The sequence below is a fragment of the Marmota flaviventris genome, chromosome 5 (assembly GCF_047511675.1).
Source record: "Marmota flaviventris isolate mMarFla1 chromosome 5, mMarFla1.hap1, whole genome shotgun sequence".
NCBI lineage: Eukaryota > Metazoa > Chordata > Mammalia > Rodentia > Sciuridae > Marmota > Marmota flaviventris.
The window spans coordinates 57,506,615-57,524,549 of NC_092502.1; the positions used below are offsets into that span (position 1 = coordinate 57,506,615).

General features: G+C 37.7%; 1 protein-coding gene across 1 annotated transcript in view; it reads left to right on the forward strand.

Annotated features, from left to right (window-relative positions):
• Nucleotides 1-17,935, forward strand: part of Ccdc192 (coiled-coil domain containing 192) — a 200,548-nt gene that overhangs the window by 43,182 nt on the left and 139,431 nt on the right. The window contains exons 4-5 of the mRNA XM_071611850.1: nucleotides 7,989-8,120; nucleotides 8,916-8,972. Of these exons, the coding sequence (XP_071467951.1) occupies nucleotides 7,989-8,120; nucleotides 8,916-8,972 (189 nt within the window). The remainder of the gene's footprint in view (nucleotides 1-7,988; nucleotides 8,121-8,915; nucleotides 8,973-17,935) is intronic.

Here is a 17,935-nt window from a genome sequence, read left to right on the forward strand (position 1 = left end):
GTAAAGTAATTAAGTTTAAATGAAGTCATGAGGGGGAAGCCCCAGGATAGGATTGTTACCCTTATAGGGAGAGAAGAAAATAAGAGGTCCCTTTCTTGACCATGTGAAGATATAACAAAAAGGTGACTATCTGCAAAAGAGGAAGAGGACCTTCATTATGAAACTAACTGGAACCTTGATCTCAAACTTTTTAGCTTTCAGAACTATGAGAAATCAAGGCTTGTTGTGTAAGCAACTCAGTCTATAATATCGGCTATACAGTCCAAACTGATGAAGACCAAACCTGGTACCAAGAATTTGGGTGTTATAATAAATGCCTAAAAATGTAGAAGCAGCTTTGGAACTGGGTGATGGGTAGAGGCTAGAAGAGTTTTAGGGTACTTGAAAAGTAGACATTGCATGAAGGGACTGTGAAGGGTGATCTGATGAAGGCTGAGAAAGAAAAGAGAAGAACTGGAAAGAATGCCTTTGTCTTAAAGGAAACACATAATCGTGATAAGAATATTGGTAGAAACATGAAGGATAAAGACTATTCTGATAAAGTCTCTTATGGAAAAGGGAACATGTTATTGGAAACTGAAAGAAAGGCAATTCTCATTATTAGGTGGTAAAAATTTGGCTGAATTGTGTCTGTCTTCTGATGTTTTGTGGAAGGTACAACTTGTTGGTAAATAAATTGGATATTTAGCTGAAGAGATTTCCAAATAAAGCATTGAAGAAAAACCCTGGCTCCTTCTGATGGGTTATAGTAAAAATATTAGAAGAGAGAAATTAAAAAGTACTATTTAAGCAAAATGAACTTAAAGATTTAGAAACTTCTCAGCCTATCCATATTGCAGAGAATATCAACAATGCGTTCCACCACTGTTTGTTAAGGAGATTGGTAAGAGTGTGAGCCACAGACCTAATCAGCACCCTTACCAGGAACACTGCCAACTTGAACCAAATCAATGGAGATGGGATGGAATCGAGGAAGGTTCTCAGATATCTTAGATTTTATAGGAAAGATGATAAATCTATTCAGGAATAAATTTGTACTTATTCTTCAAGGGAAAAACAGTCCCAAAGCAATTAAGAAATCATCAGGGCCACCATCCCAGTTTTAATGGGATAAACAGATTCTAACTGAAGCCATGGGGTTGGGGGACAGCCCTGCCTGACAAAATCATTGGAACAAGGCTCCCATGTAGTAGAGCACCCAAGGTACAGCCCCACCAGGCAAAGCTCTGGAGGTAGGACTCCCACATAGCAGAACCATGGAGGTTTGAGGATCATTCTCAAGCCTTAAAGGCTAATGAAATTTTTCATGCTAAGTTCTGTGCTTACTTAGAACCTACCTTTCCTTTCCAATCTCTTCCTTTTGGAATGGGAATGTCTATCTTATGCTTATCCAACTAACAATAGTGAGAATCATATAATGTGTTTGATTTCACAGATTCTTAGCTGGAGAGGTGTTTTGCCTCGAGGTAAATTATACTTTGAGTTTCACTCATATATGATTCAGACAATTTTTATGTTAGCCATTATGCTTTTCAATTCCAGAATGTCTTCTTGACTCCTTTTTGTAATCTCTCTTTACTGACATTTCTCCTTACTTATACATCATTCTGATTTCTTTGACTTCTTTGCCAAGGTTTTTTTTTTTTTTAACCTCTGAACATATTTAAGACAGTTAATTTAAAACAATAGTTAAATCGTTATCCAGTAAGTATGAAAATTCACTTTTTAGACTTCCTCAGACATGATTTCTGTGTTTTGTTTTGTTTTGTTTTTGGTGAATATGCCCTACTTTACTTTGAAGGCTTTTGATTCTTATTTGAGCACCAGCATTTTGAATATTGTAATGTGGAAAGTCTGGAAGTCAGATTCTAACTCTCCTTCCCCAAGAATCATTGTTGCTGAATTATTGGGGTCCAATATTGCTGTATCTCGTTTGTTTAATGACTTTTTATAACTACTTTTGCAATTCTATTCTACTTTCCTTGTTAGGTATGGTCACTAAAGTCTCAGTTTCATTATTTTTGTAGTGAACCAGGGGCCTGACAGAGACTTTCCTGAATACCAGTCTCGTTCTTTATCCAGAAACTTCTCTGGAAAGGGAATTGTTCTGCTAGACTCTAGAATTCTAACATGTTTATTCTGATAGTTCTTGCCATCTCAATAATTATTTTTGCATTAGGATCAATTCTTAACACTCCCTGCTCTGTCATTTTCTGTGATGTCAAATTCATTTTATTTGAACCATTACTTAAATGTGTTTTTAAAATATGGCTATATCCTTTCTTGACTAAATTAATATGGTATAATGGATATAATTTATCTTTGTTTAACTTCTAATATGGTATAATACTTTTAAATGATCATTTGTTGAATATTGGCATTAATACTGAAAACTAAATTCTTTAAGTGGATTTATATAGCCTCAAAGGTATAATTTAGAAGATTTTACTTTGCTTCACATAATTCTTAAGATGAATGTTGTTAATGCTTTTTTAATAATCTCCTTCCTAACTGTTAGGACTATGAAGAGAGCAAACAGAGGTCTTATGTTCAAAAAGAGTCAGAGTTAGAACATTAGCCTCCCAACATCATGGGAACCAAGGTGTACCACCAAAAGTGACTAATTAGGATAAAGAATAGATGCATTTCTACTCTTTTTTTTTTTGTAAATAGATACCTGATGCTAAGTTAAAATGAGCTTTCCTTCAATACAGACACACTGTAAACTAAGCATTTCCTACCAAAAAGAAGAAGGAGGAGGAGGAGGAGGAGGAGGAGAAAGAAATGTTCAACATCCCCAGAGTTTAAAAATTCGGCTGTGATTGTGATACTCCTGCTTCACTTTTCTTGCTAAGGATTTCTTTGGCTATTCTGGGTCTCTTACTTTTCCAAATGAATTTCATGATTGCTTTTTCTAGTTCTATGAAGAACGTCATTGGGATTTTAATAGGAATTTCATTAAGTCTGTATAACATGTTTGTTAGTATGGCCATTTTGACAATATTAATTCTGCCTCTCCTAGAACTAGGGAGATCTTTCATCTTCTAAGGTCTTCTTTAATTTCTTTCTTTAGTGTTCTGTGGTTTTCATTACAGAGGTTTTTCACCTCTTTTGTTAGGTTGATTCTCAAGTTGTTTTGTTTGTTTGTTTGTTTTTGAGGCTATTGTGATTGGGATAGTTTTCCTAATTTCTCTTTCGGAGTATTCATCACTGATGTACAGCAATACATTTGATTTACGGGTGTTGATTTAATATCCTGCTAGTTTGCTGAATTCATTTATTAGTTCTAGAAGTTTTTTGGTGGAATTTTTTGGATCCTCAAAGTATAGAATCATGTTATGGAGGCATCACAATACCAGACGTTAAATTATACTACAGAACAATAGTAACAAAAACGGCATGGTATTGACACCAAAACAGACCTGTAGACATATGGTACAGAATAGAGGACACAGAGACAAACCCACATAAATACAGTTATCTCATACTAGATAAAGGCACCAAAAACATACATTGGAGAAAAGACAGCCTAATCAACAAATGGTGCTGGGAAAACTGGAAATCCATATGCAGTAAAATGAAATTAAATCCATTTCTTCCCTGCATAAAACTCAACCCAAAGTGGATCAACGACCTAGAAATTAGACCAGAGACCCTGCACCTAAGAGAAGAAAAAGTAAGCCCAAATCTTCCTCATGCTAAGTGAAATAAGCCAATCCCCAAAAGACAAAGGCCCAGTGTTTTCTCTGATAAGTGGATGCTGATTCATAATGGGGGGAGGTAAGACAAGGGAAGAATGGAAGAACTTTGGATTGGGCAGAGGGGAGTGAGGGGAGGGGAGGAGGTATGGGAGTAGGAAAGATGGTGGAATAAGACAACATTATTACCTTATGTATGTGTATGATTGCATAAATGGTGTGTACCGCATTGTGTACAACCAGAGAAATGAAAATCTGTGCTCCATTTATGTAAAATGAGTGGAAATGAATTCCACTGCCATGTATAACTAATTAGAACAAATTTAAAAAATTCAACTGTCATATCTTCCAGCTATTAACTTGGATTTCCTCTTACTTTGATGCCTTGCGTCCTATCCCATAATTGAATGTGAATTTAGGCAGAATTCCTAAGTGTTTCCTGAATTGAGAATTAGATTTCGAAGGGCTCTAAAAGACCCATCAAGATACTATAGTGAATTCAAGATGGCAGCTAACATCTTATAATTTAACAGTAGAGCATAATCTTTTATGTAGTGCTTAAATTAAAAAAAAATAAATCTCAGATATATAATTTTATTTATAATCTTACTTTTATTTTAACTCATTTCTTTCTCTTTCTTCTTTTTGGACTATCCAGCCATTTTTTTTCTTTTGAATGGGTCATTTGCAAAGGGTCTGGGAAATACTAATTGTCCTGTGGTAATAAACAGTTTTACAATTGTATAGTGGAATCCAACAGTAAATCACCAGTCCTTGCCACAACATGTCTACATGAGGAAGGAGCAATCAAATCCCTTTGTCTTGCTTTTGTGAAGTGATTATACATATGAGAATTAAGAATCAGAGTTCAAAAAGTTAATAAATGGAAAAATCATAGCAAAGATTGCTCCTGGACAATTTGATTGTCTTATTGTAATTTTTGACAGAATTCTCTATTTATTCTTCTTGGGAATTTAGAATCTAGTTTGAATGTGTGTAACTAGAGTATTACCCTATAACAATATATCAAGGTAGCACAGTAAAGTTCAAAATGGGTACCAAGGGTATAGAGTCAGTGAATCATAGGGTTAAAACTAAAATATAGATCTCCTGACTCCTAGTCAAGTTTTCTTATAGTTAATTTGAATCTGATTTAAACTTTTCTGAATCAAAGGGACATTCAGTTAGAAACTGTTCTAAGAAGAAAGGAAAGAGATGAAGTTGCTGTCTATATAAAAAAAGAAGCAAGGCCAGGCATGATGGTGCATGCCTATAATCCCAGAAGATCAGGAGGCTGAGGCAGGAGGATCATGAGTTCAAAGCCAGTCTCACAACTTAGTGAGGCTCTAAGCAACTCAGTGAGATTCTGTTTCAAGAAAAAAAAATGGCTGGGGATATGGCTCAGTGGTATGTGTCCCTGAGATCAAACCCTGGTACCCCCCCCAACAACAACAACAAAATTAGGAAGCAAGATGGCAAAGCAGAGAGCTCTCAGTCTTAGAAAAAAAAAGAAATTCCTTCAAGTGGATAAGTCAACATGCTGAAGTCCACTTAAATAAGGCCCCAAACATCACAGGCCTCATTTTGGCAGGTAGCCTCAGAGTTAGGGTGTGAATATGATATGGAACCCAGCAATTGAGGGCAGACCAATGTAGGTCCAAATCAAACTCATGCCTAGCTACAGGGTCTTACGCTAATTAATTTACCCCTGAATCTTTAAAATCCACCTTCAATCTTTAAAATTGCAATAACAAAAATATAACCAAGTCTACATACAGGGTTTTGAGCAATGAAATAAGGTAACATTTGTAGATATCACCTAGCAGGATGCCTGATACGGCATAGCTACCAAATAGGTGAGTTGCAGTTGTTTTTCATGCACTTTCCTCACTTGTGGTCAAGCGCATAGAATTTTGGAATCAGACAATGAATCAGTAGAATCCTTACAGCAACAAGTAGTAGGAAACTTGGCTCATATATGCTAGTCACAAGTCAGGGTGTACTTCAAGGTCAGTGGATAAAGCACTTCAAGAATGCTCTCAGGAACCCAGGGTTTCTCCAGTTCACTCTTCCTGTCTGAGTGTGACTTCATCAAATGCCTGTTTTCCCCAGTGTTTATAGGATGGCTACAATAGCATTCACATCTGGTGGGTAAAAAAGAATGTTTCTCCAACTCATTAAAATTCCTCCTGTCCACTATGAGTAATCCAAATTAGGTCACTTTCCTTATAGAATAATTGTTGCCAGAGGAAAGCCAGACTCAGATTAGCTCAGGCCTGATTTTTTGAGCCAATCATCAGCAAAGAGGACGAGAAAGGCTCACAGAGGGTCTGGTACATAGTACATACTCAACAAATGTTAATAGTCATTAATATTGTTCTTTATCCATACAGTTTCATATTGTATAATAGTTACTTTTAAAGTGTCTTGCCTTCTACATAAATTTTTTTTAAGATATGAATATTTTCAGTTTTTATCTTTAAATTCTTACTTATTATAAATTTCCAAATTAGTTCTTTAACAAATGAATAAAATATCTCAAGTGAATTAATAAAGACTTGAAAACAAGAGACAGTAGATTTAAAGAAAGACAACATTGTAGAGACTGGATGGAGTACAAGTCAAACAGGACATGGGGGAAGAAAGGGGCCTGAATGAGAGAATATATTTGAAAGAAAGTATTTCTAGACAAGGAGGTGTTCTCTGAAGACTAGAGGTGGTAGCAAGTATGCAAACCAAATGCAGTTTGAGTTGAGGGTGCCCAGTTTACTCAGTTTATGGAGGCTATGATGCAATTTGATAAATAATATTTAAATAAAACTCATATGAATGCTCACTGTGATTTGAGAAGGAAGAAGAATAATTAAAATAACCACTAAGTACTCAATATGTTCCAGGCATTGTCCTGAATGTTTCTTCTTTTATAAACTCATTTAATCCTCAAAAACAACTCATGGGTTAAGAAACATTCTTTTCATCCCCAATGCATTTATACATAAGAAAATCAAGCCCAGAGAGTCTTAGCAACTTGCCCATATGCCATAGCTATTAGCAAAACTGAGATTTATATTCAAAGAGTCTGACTCAAGAGTCTGTATGTTTAAACATTACACTACTCTGCATCTCTAATAAAATAGAAGGGTGCTCAGAGAAGCCAGACTACATGCCTGAACCACCATGCACCCCAGAGCCAACCATGCCAGTAACTATGAGGACCACAGCAGGTCTCCCAGATCACTGAGAGCCAAAAGGCATAATAGGAGTTTACAACACATGAGTTTCTTCTGGACCTCAGATTGTCCTTTCATAATTCCCAGCACATAACAATGGTGGTAGAGAGTGCCGACAGAAGAAACACTTGTTAAATGAATGATTGTATAGCTGGAGCCACAGATTACAATATGTACGATGTGCTCACCTGTTTCCATGACAAACTGACCTCTTCATTTGGTAAACTGTCTTTTAAAAACTTGCTAGGCTTTCAAGATGAAAAATTCTGGTTTGTAATGGCATTCAGAGTAGTGCAAAAGAGACACGGACAGATCCTCTGTGTGCAGAGGATGCATGGTGGGTTGCAGTGATTACAAAATTGAGTGTCTCTTTCCAGGGACTTTCAGAAGAGTTGCCAAAGGTAGAGGAAAGCACAATCAGCTATTGGGGAAAAAAGGGAAAGTCTAGTAAGGAGGATCTCCAAGGAAATTGAGGGAGGAGGGACCATCAAACTATCCTTTCTTCAGGAGGAATCTACAAACAGTAAAACAAAGACAAAGACATAAGTAGGAATTTTTTGGGTTTGGTTTGCATAGATCTGATTTTGATCAAACTTAAAGTTGAAATTCTAGCATTTCCCTTTAGCTCCAACCACCCTGCTGCCTCTATGGTGAATGTTCAAGAGAATAAGACCTCCCATGCCTTCTAGAAGGCTGTTCTCCTTCAAGAGTTAAGTTTCTAGAACCACATGTAAACCACAATACAGGTTTCAGATTCAGCTGAATAAGTACAACCTCAAGACACAATGGTGAGTGTTGAGATCCCTGCACTGGAAATTTCTCTGTTCATCCTAACAATGTGGTCTCATCTTTTACCTAGAAAGATCTTACTCATTATAAATAAATTAAAACATTATTTTCCTTCATTCTCAAATCATTTGTCATCTATGAGGAATGTTCTAGAAGGTGTTTTCAAATGTAATAGTTATCGATGAAAGGCAGTTCATTTATAAGTTTATCTCTAAAGGGAGTTTTTAAAATATCATTGTGCTTACATACTCTTATAAGAAAATATCTTCAGCTTGCAGTCTCTGAAGGAACAAAATCAAAACTTCTCGAACAAATTACTTGGCTGGAGGAAAAACTAAAGGCTCTGGACCATAAGGAAGCCATTTGGGGACAGCATGAGAAGATGCTTCTTTTGAAAGACCAGGTATGTTGTGGAGGAAAAATCATCTTTATTTCAAAAGTTACCTAATCTTGTACAATTCTGCAAAGCATTTCTGGCAATTGACAGTTCATATTTAAAATCATGATGATAAATAACAACTTTTGTATTTGATAAAAGTAATTTTATTCCCTGGTGAATACTGGCATAAAAATTAATTTAGTTAGCTCCATTTTAAAGTTTGTTTGGTTTGTATTCTTTGAAGATGTTAGCTGAATTATATTTATTTCGTAAATGGTATTAGCTGTATAATTGTTTCTTAGGTTTTGTTGTTGTTGTTGTTTTTTGTTTTTTGATGTTGAAACTAAGCAAGAAATAGTTTCTGTGTACCAAAACAAGTGCATCATAAAATTTGGCATATGTTTTCAATCAGTTATACTATAAGAAATGACTAATCTCTGGACCTTTATATATTTATCATTATATCATTTGCATCTTGTTTAACCCAAAGGATTTGTGTCTGCTTTTGAAATATATGGACTTTTTTAATGTAAAGGTGTATATGTGTGTGTTATAATATAAGTATTGGCATTAATATTAGCACAGTAAGCTAATATTTTTCCCAACCTTTTCCTAGTTCTTAACATTTTTGTGTGTTTTGACATCAGGCTCTTCCATAGAATGAACAGAACAGGTGCAGGGGTGGAAGGGATGATCTAAAACATCTAGCTAAGATAATAGTGCCACCACTATTACTCACAAGACTTAAGAACTAGTACATATTTATATCTGGAATGCTTTGAATATTTATATTGATTTCTAACCTTTTCTCCCTTTCAGTGCATTGAGAACCTGCAAGCTGAATTAAAAGCTTCCGAGGAGCAACTCATAGCCTATGTAAGTGTTTTTCTCCTTTTTCCATCCCTTTACTTATATTACTGTCATCCTGAAAATGACAGAAATTTACCAGAAGCTATAAATAAGGTTTGCCCACTGCAAACCAATCATAAGACTAAAAATCAATACTTACACTGCCTCTACAGAGCTGCCCTCCATAAATAAAGTTCTCATTTTTGTCGATGATAAAAATGACAAACTGAGTTCTTGGATGTAGTCAGATGGTTTAATCAAGTCTATCCTGATGGCCTCTGAGGAATAAGACAACTGGAAACTAATGGTAAAAATGGATGCCCAGTCTAGGTTAGTGAGCAGATGGAAGGAGATATTATGGCAATTATTGACACATTGAATTTAAATAAGTCTAGAGCAATGTTTTTGAAGCTTTCATGTATGTAAAATTTACCCAGAAATATTCTTACAGCAAGTTGCCCACAGATTCTGTTTCCTGGATACCCAGGGTAGGGCATGAGGATTTGCACATGTACATGATTCCAGATTCAAGGGACGCTGATGCTTCCAGTCTTTGGATCACACTTTGAGCAGCATGTCATCCATAATACTCCTGTTCCAGTCTTGCGAGTTTGAGGCAAATGACTCCATAAACCAATCAGAGCACAGAAATGTCCTTTTTCTCCTGCAAATGCTCTCCTGAGTGAGACCTCATGAATTTCTAGGGCAAATTTTATTTATACTTCAGCCTATATTTGCTAAGAGGACAACTAGTGAACATCCCCTGTGTTCTCATACTCACAGGCCAGTCACCCAACCTAGTGTCTTAAGAATGTCTTCAAAGACTTGCTTGCCATCCTATTAGTCATATCCTCCAACAATCTTGGCCACTGTGGGTGACCTTTTGATTAAATGGCCAGCCATGTTAAATGGGCAATCTTAAGACCACACGCACCTAACACCTAAGAGGCTGCAATCCAGAAAACATGCAGAAAAGACTGCAAAATAACAAATTCTGATGGCCATCCTATACGGTTTGAAATGAACTGACCTGGAGAAAATCTCAATAATTTTCCCATTTTTGTACTGGAGAAAAGAAAGGCTGATTTGCTGTGGCAGTTAGCAGAAACTTAACTCTAAATTCAGAATCATCTGTGGCCCATACGCTCACTTGACCAATACGAAAAATGACTCATGCCTGCATCTGTGGCATGGTGACATATTCTAACAGAAGTATGCCTCATTAGTCCAAAATTCTGTTGCAAATGCCTCTCCCTTGGCCGACCCCTGAGAGTGCCTGGTAATGACTATTGTCAGAGGAAATCCCCAGCTGACAGAATGTTACCTATAGCCATAGGCATGGAGGTTTGAGCTCAGAAATTTTAAAGGAGAGCAGATATATTCACTAAGGTTCTGATATTATCTTCCAGCAATCATGAAAAACAGGAAAAAAAATGTTGTCACTGGTGCCTTGGGGGAATTCCTGTGGTGTCTTCCTCTAATCACCTGGTTTCTATGGATTTCTTTCTCTGTCATGTAGCTGCTGTCCAAGGCTTGTCTGAACTGGGATTGCTTCCTTGTATGGTGTATTGAGATTTTGCATATATAACTGTCCAACTTCCAGGCTTCAATACAGCAGTGTATTCATTAAGGTTTTGCTTAAATTCATCAAGAAAAATTTAAATGAAAACCATATTAATAGTATCTATTAAAAGTAGACTATCTTCCTCTATTATGGAAATGTTTCCTATATTATCTATTTTAAAATCTCACTACAAGTCAACAAGGTGAGCATTATTCTTCAGATAAAACAAAAAAAAAACGGATCTTAAAAGTGTTAGATTAAGCCAGACACGGTGGTGCACACCTGTAATCCCAGTGGCTCAAGAGGCTGAGGAAGGAGGATGGCAAGTTCAAAGCCAACCTCAGCAATTTAGCAAGGCCCCAAACAATTTAGTGAGACCCTGACTCAAGATAAAATATAAAAAAAAAGGACTGTGGATGTTGCTCAGTGGTTAAATGCCTCTAGTTTCAGTCCCCAGTACCCAAAAAAGAAAAGAAAGAAAGAAATATTAGATTGCTTGTCACACTATGAAACCCATGATTTTGTGATCACAACTCTTCAAGTAATATTCTCTACATGCCATTTTTGGTGTCAAACAGAGTTTTCTAAAAGTTCTATCTCCAAACTTCTTTTCACTTTCTATTTACTCTTGGTGATTCATCAGTTCATAATTCTTCAGCTCTCACTTCCACGTAAACAAACAACCACCCCCACCCCCACCAAGTTCTTTCTACCTTAATCATCTCCTGATTACCACTTCCTAAATGTTATAATGAGCATTTCTTAGAACGTTGTCTCTAGAGAAAACATTCCACAGGATAGTAATTGGTATTCTAAAACAGGGGAGGGGGGCCGGAAACAAAGTTAAGTCAAATGGGTTTATTTCCTACAGGATTTATCCATGTATAACCAATCCCCAAAGGTGTTTTTTTCGATCCTGAAAGATGTTTTACAATACACAAACTTGGAGACCGCTAACAAAGTGTATTAAATTGAAGCACTGTGCTTCTTAAACATGACGGAAGTATCTTGCTGACACCTCAGTTCAGCAGACACTAAGTCAACTTTATGATTGTCTATTCCCAACTCCAGGATAGGTCCCTTTGCTTATATATCCCAGCCATGGAGATTACTATCACATTACTATTATCTATTCTATGTTTCACCTACAAAACAGCTGTGAAATCCCATCTCTCTGTGCCTCCATCCTACATGTAGTTGTTAACTACAGTTAGTTGTTAATCCTTCAGTATATTTCTGCAAGTCCTCTTACTTCTATGTCTTTTATTCCATTATACTGCTACTTTCCTGGTTCTTTCTGATCATCTTATTTTGACTGGCCCCAAATAATTAATGTATGTGAATTCATAGCTTCTTATTGGTTGCCCCCCAGGAACAAGTGGCCCACTTGTTCTGACAGTACTAGGTCCTGTTTGCTAAGAAGATAAAGGATAAAAATCCATGTGTAAAGATTTGAAGTGAGGGTTTGGGGTGTAGCTCAGTAGCAGAGCACTTACTTGACATGCATGAGAACGTGAAGTTTATCCATAGCACCAAAGGGGGGAAAATTTGAAGTGGGTACAGAAAACCAGACAGAACCAAGGGATGACATTCACAGACAGAATGTGACCTACTGGAATGGCCAAAAAGCATTAAGAAACCAAGGTGTTTAGAATGGAACATTGTAGGCAGGGTCAGATTAAAAGGCCCTTGGAAATTCTGGAGGTGCCAAAGACTAGGAAATAATAATAATAAGGATTAATAAGAGTCGACTAGCAGTATGTACCTGAACTCCTGTTTGAGTGTCGTGTTAAGCTTTGGAATTCCTGTTTGAACTGTACTTTCTTAAATGTAACACCTGTAGGACTCGACCATTCTGGTTTCCCTGCCTCCACTCTGGATGAAGTATCCAAACACAGCCTCTACCTCTCATCTCCTCTTCTCCTTCCCTCCCCTTTCTCCACTCTAGTAAAACAGAGTTTCTGTCCTTCTTTATACATACAGTATCATATGATGCCTTGTGATGTTGCTTGCAGTATTCTTTCGATCAGAATATCCTCCCCTCTCCTCCTTGACCAAATAACTCTTAACTCTCCTTGCAAGAACACCATGCTGGGTCAACTTGAGTCCCCGGATTACTTTCTCTGGGTTCGTATACACTTTGGATATAATAGCTATTAAAGAAATCTTTAGACAAATTAAATTGAACACAGAACAAGTCAAAATTTGGGTAACACTCAAAACCAGAAGAGGTCCAGAGGGCTCCAACCAGCAGCAACATGAGCAGCAAGGTTTTATAGGCTGAACATAGAAGCAAAGTAGAAAAATCACCTGATTAATGGCAGCTAGACTTTCATGTTATTTGAGCTTGGAATGATGAACATTTGCCTTATATGAGCATGGTGTGGTCATTTTCACACCTGTGATTGGCTGTAACCCAGCTATTTGTTCTGAAAAAAAAAATGGTCCTAAGGAAGAGAAAGGGGATCGGTGGGAAGTGGTAGAAGAAGAGGGTCAGAGAAAGCAAGGGGGTGGGGGGATAGGATAAATAATATACATGTTATTTCTATGTTATGAATATGCCACACACAATGAAGCTCATTGTCCTGTATAATTAAAGTGTACTACTAAAAATATATATACTCCCAAGTTAGGTTTCATTTTGTTGACATACTAAGCCAGGTTGCAGTTTGTTGCAGAGAAACCCAAAGGGTGGCCTATTGCTTGTTTAATAAAGCTCAATATCTCCATTTTGTTGACAATATCTGTTCATACATCTAACCTCACTAGACTTGAAGATCATTGAGGGCAGTACCAAGAATGTGTGTTTGTATCCACTACACCAGCTACAGTGCCGGGTTCATTGTAGCCACTCAATGGCAGTTGTGGCATTTATACATTCTCATCTGTCCATTCATTCAACAAACTATCTATTCAACATCTTCTTTGTGACAGGAGTAGGTATGAATAAAGCTAAGTCCAGAACTTGAGCAACTGAGCTGATGGAATACAATAAAGGCTAAAAAAAGAGATCCATAGGATCTGCATTAGAGGAAGAGACAGCTATTCCCCAGGGGTCAGAAACACTTGTCACCTGGGGAAGATGAGCACCAGGAGTTGAAACGCGAGTGGCCCCCTCTGAACCTGGAGGTATCCTTAGTGAATTTCACGTCAGCATCATCACTGGGTACCAAGTGTCAGTAAAGGGCAGAGGGAGAGTATCAGGAGATGATGCTGTGTCCAAATAGCAACAGGACACTAAAATAACTGAATGTATATGCCCCCCAAAAAATTCTTAAAAAACTGCTCAGGCTAAATATAGCCTCAGTCTGATCCCTTTTCCCACCTCATATCCATTATGTATCTGTAGCCCCCAAGGGAGTCAAGCATTCTTGTCCCTGGAAGCTTTGAGTAATTCCTTTCCACTTGGAATGCCTGTCCCTGCTGCTGAGTTTGCCACATTTTTCCCATTCTTGATCAATATCATTTCTTCTAGAACCATCAACCTAGAAGTTATCTCTACTTCCTCGATATTTTCATGACATTTCTCTGCACCTCTTTTCAGTTATTTGTTGCACTGTGCCCCACATCAGAATAATATGGTGTGATATGTTTCTTCTACAAGAATGAATTCCTTGGAGAAGAGAGAGCAAGTTTACCTTTTGCCTCTCATAGTATCTATTCAATGTTCGTACAGATTTCATTGAAATGAATTGTTAAACTGGGTGCAGTGGCACACACCTATAATCCCAATGACTCAGGAGGCTGAAGCAGGAGGACTATAAATTCAAAGCCAGTCTCAGCAACTTAGGGAGGCCCTAAGCAATTTAACAAGACCCTGTCTCAAAATTTTAAAAGGGCTGGGGATTTGGCTCAGCGATAAAGTGCTCCTGGTTTAATCCCTGTACCAAGAAAGTAAAAAGAAAGAAAGAAAGAATTGTTAAAATGGCCCAATTAAAAATAAAATTGCAGTGACATTTGTAGAAGCATACTTCATATATCTAGAAAAGTTTGTGGAAAGAATTGTATTCCTTAAAGATGCCAGTTACATAAGGCATCACTTTAATCCTAGGCAATACTGACAAGGTATAACACCAAAAGGACACAAGATAATTTCTTGGAGTAGAAATACAAGGGAAAAAAGAGGAGAGAGAAAGTAAACACAGTTCTGGGAAACCCCTGCTGTAGGTGAAGTAAGAAAGTGTCTAAAGGAAACATGGTCTTAACATGAAAATGAATAGCCCAATGTCTAGTCTTGCTCTTATTCAGTTCAGTCATCTAGAACCCAATAATTGAATCATGTTATTGTATAATTAACTTGATACCTATGAAATGGAGAGAAGATGCAAGCCTTAACATTTCAGTTTTCATTTGCTAATATTTTGAAGATTAAAATATCATCCCATTAACTTTACTGCACCTAGTCACAGCTTATACTTTTTGAAATATTTGAGTAGCCCCTCCCAGTGCACACAGGAGTACCCACACTGAACCACCCACGGGGCTAAGCTGCCCCAGGCATTTGCCACTCCCTCCTACATGATTACTTATCTACTTAAGAGACTTACATAGGATAAAGCAAATATTTCAAGAAAATGTTTATAACCACTTGAAGATAATTGTGTTAAGGTAATTTGAGTAAAGACTAGGTTACCTTAAGGAGAAAATCATTTTAAAATTAATGCCTTCCAAATGGCTGAATCCATACCTTGCTTGTTTTTAGTAATAGTTCTTTGTGTCTCTACTTTGTATTAATGATCTGATTATCTGCAATAGTCCACAGGTCTATCTTCCCAATACTCATCCATCTCACCTAGACATCTCTGGGTATCTATCTCCCACAAGACCTGACCAGGACCAAGAGTTCAGTAATATTCAATGGTATTATTTCAGAAATGAAAATCTGCATAATTGAGTAGTAGGCACTCAAGGGTTGTTATTCTTTATATTGTCCTGTATGTTTGAAGTATTTAAAAAAGAGCTTAAAAAAGTTAAGTAAATCTGTATGAAGGATTCCTTCAAATGAATTGCATAGCATGCTTCATTCTGCAGGATAGATGGATGTGTCTTTCAAACCAGAAGGTCCTGAGCCACAGTTCCAGGGAATACTCTTAGACTTAAAAGCTCAAGGTGAGGAACACAGGACATGGGAGGGATCAGCATTGATCCCCATGAGAGTTTTCCTAAAGAATTGGTTTCAAAAATGTCCTCTGATGCTTCTCTAAAGAAGCTATAAACTGCTATTTTCTAAATTAGGAATTTACAGGAGTAACAGAATAGAGGATGAGGAGATTCTCCCCATCCTAAAATTCCAAACCCTCTACTAATTGATCTTTTCCTGCATGGGCTATTTTATTGGGTTTTATTTTGTTTTGCTATCTAAGTATCCATTAACATACCTTAGCAGTGATATCCAGATTTCCTTTTCAATTGTTTCTTTCTCATTGTGTGCAGCCATGGAGGATGTTAGGGTTTAGATATGAGGTGTCCCCAAGAAGCTCATGTTGAGACAATGCACAAACTGTCAGAGGTGAGAAGATTAGATTATGAGAAATGTAGTCTAATTGGTGAATTAACCCACTGATATGGATTAATTGGGCTTAACTATAGACATGTATGGTGTGGGTTGAGGAAAAGGTCACTAGGGGTGTGTCTTTGGGGTTTATATTTTGTCCCTGTTGGGAGCACTTTCTCTGTTTCCTGGTTTCTGTCCTGAGCAGCATTCCTTTGGCATGCCTTTCCCCCACCTCACCTCAGGTTCAGAGCTATAAGTTGGCCAACCATGGACTGAACTTCTGAAACCATGAGGCACCAAACATCTCCCTCTCCACATTGTTCTTGTCAGGACTTTTGATCACAGTGATGAAAAGTTGATTAAAACAGGGATCTGTAATTCAAAGGACCCTGTCAGCTACTAGCTGGGGAGTGGGCATATGCCCTAATCCAATTAGACCCTTTCTGCAGGGAAACTGCAATTAATTCAGGTGATACAAGAGAGGAGTAACAGTTGGAGTTGATTTATTCTGCCCGTGATGCCCAGGTACCGTGGCAAAGGAGTTTACTCTACTAGACCAGAACTGTCCTGGATCCATTTCTGAATCAGGTTCCCGTTGCTTTGGGGAGTCACCCAACAACCCTCCCCAAATTCCTTTTTCTTGAAGCTGGTCAGAACCAGATTCAATTGTTTATATCTGAGAAGCTATAATTCTTATATTCTTCAGGTGGTTTTCAAAGTGTGTGGCCCCTGGGCCACAATCTTTAGTATCTCCTGGGACTTGTTTGAACTGCAGATTTTAGGCCTTCATTCCATATGCCCTGCATCAGAAACCCTGGGGGCAAGGATCTCGAAATGTGTGATTTTTAAAAGTCCTCCAGGTGGTTCTGATGTTGGGTAACACCTGAAAAGCCCTGCACTGTCCAATAAAGCCCCTACTGCTTTCAGCCTGGACCCTGCATTCTGACCAGAACATCGTCCCTGACCGGTAGGTATCCTACTGATGAGGGCCTGCCTTTGGAACCTCTTGCTTCTGCTCCTGGGAAACCCTCAGGACTGATTCTTAACACAGAGCGGAGGTCATAGCCATCTCAACACAAGGTACACATTTGTTCAACTGATAAACTAAAAATGAAATGATCTTCCTGCCCTTCCTCTCTAAATCCCACACTTCTGTGTGCTCTAGAAACATCACTTCATTCCTGAAGCTTGTCATGACTAAGTCTACTCTAACGTGACAGTAATTAACACCTTGGCGTCACCTAACAATACAGTTTCCTACATGCTCTCACCCACATTATGTCATTTACTTTTCACAACAATCTGTGAGGTAAGTATTTATCTCTTCTATCAGATGAGGAAGTGAGAGTTAAAGACACTAGGATCCCTCCTCACAGCAAAACGCTTGACTAAAACACTAGCAAAAGTCTTCAATACACTTATCCTGACACTAGAGCCCCGATTTCTGGGTTTGATTTCACTTACCGTTCAGAACTTTTGACACACATATATGCTGGCTGTGACAGTAAATTAATTTGTATGATCTTTTGATCTTATGCATGATCTGGAGAGTTTAAAAATTATAGAAAAATAACAGAGATTTTCAAATCCTCCTGGCGATTATTGCTGCCTAATTTTTCTGTGAGACTGAAAGGGTGTAGGGTCTGAGCTGTCACTTTATGTCAGCAGGTCACTCATGACCTAGAACCAATTATTTTCTGAACATGATCCATGAAACGGTTCCTGTCCCAATCAATAACTAATTGATAGCACCTTGATGAGGCAATATTCAAAATAAAACCATGGAGCCCCACCAGGATCATATTATCTCCCCTGCCTCCTACAAAATCAAAGAAAGGGCAAAGCCACTGAGAGAAGGCTGAAGACCAGGGAAGAAAAGAATGAGGTGAGTCATTTATATCACTCAAGCCTGGATTTTGCTAGGCACCAAAG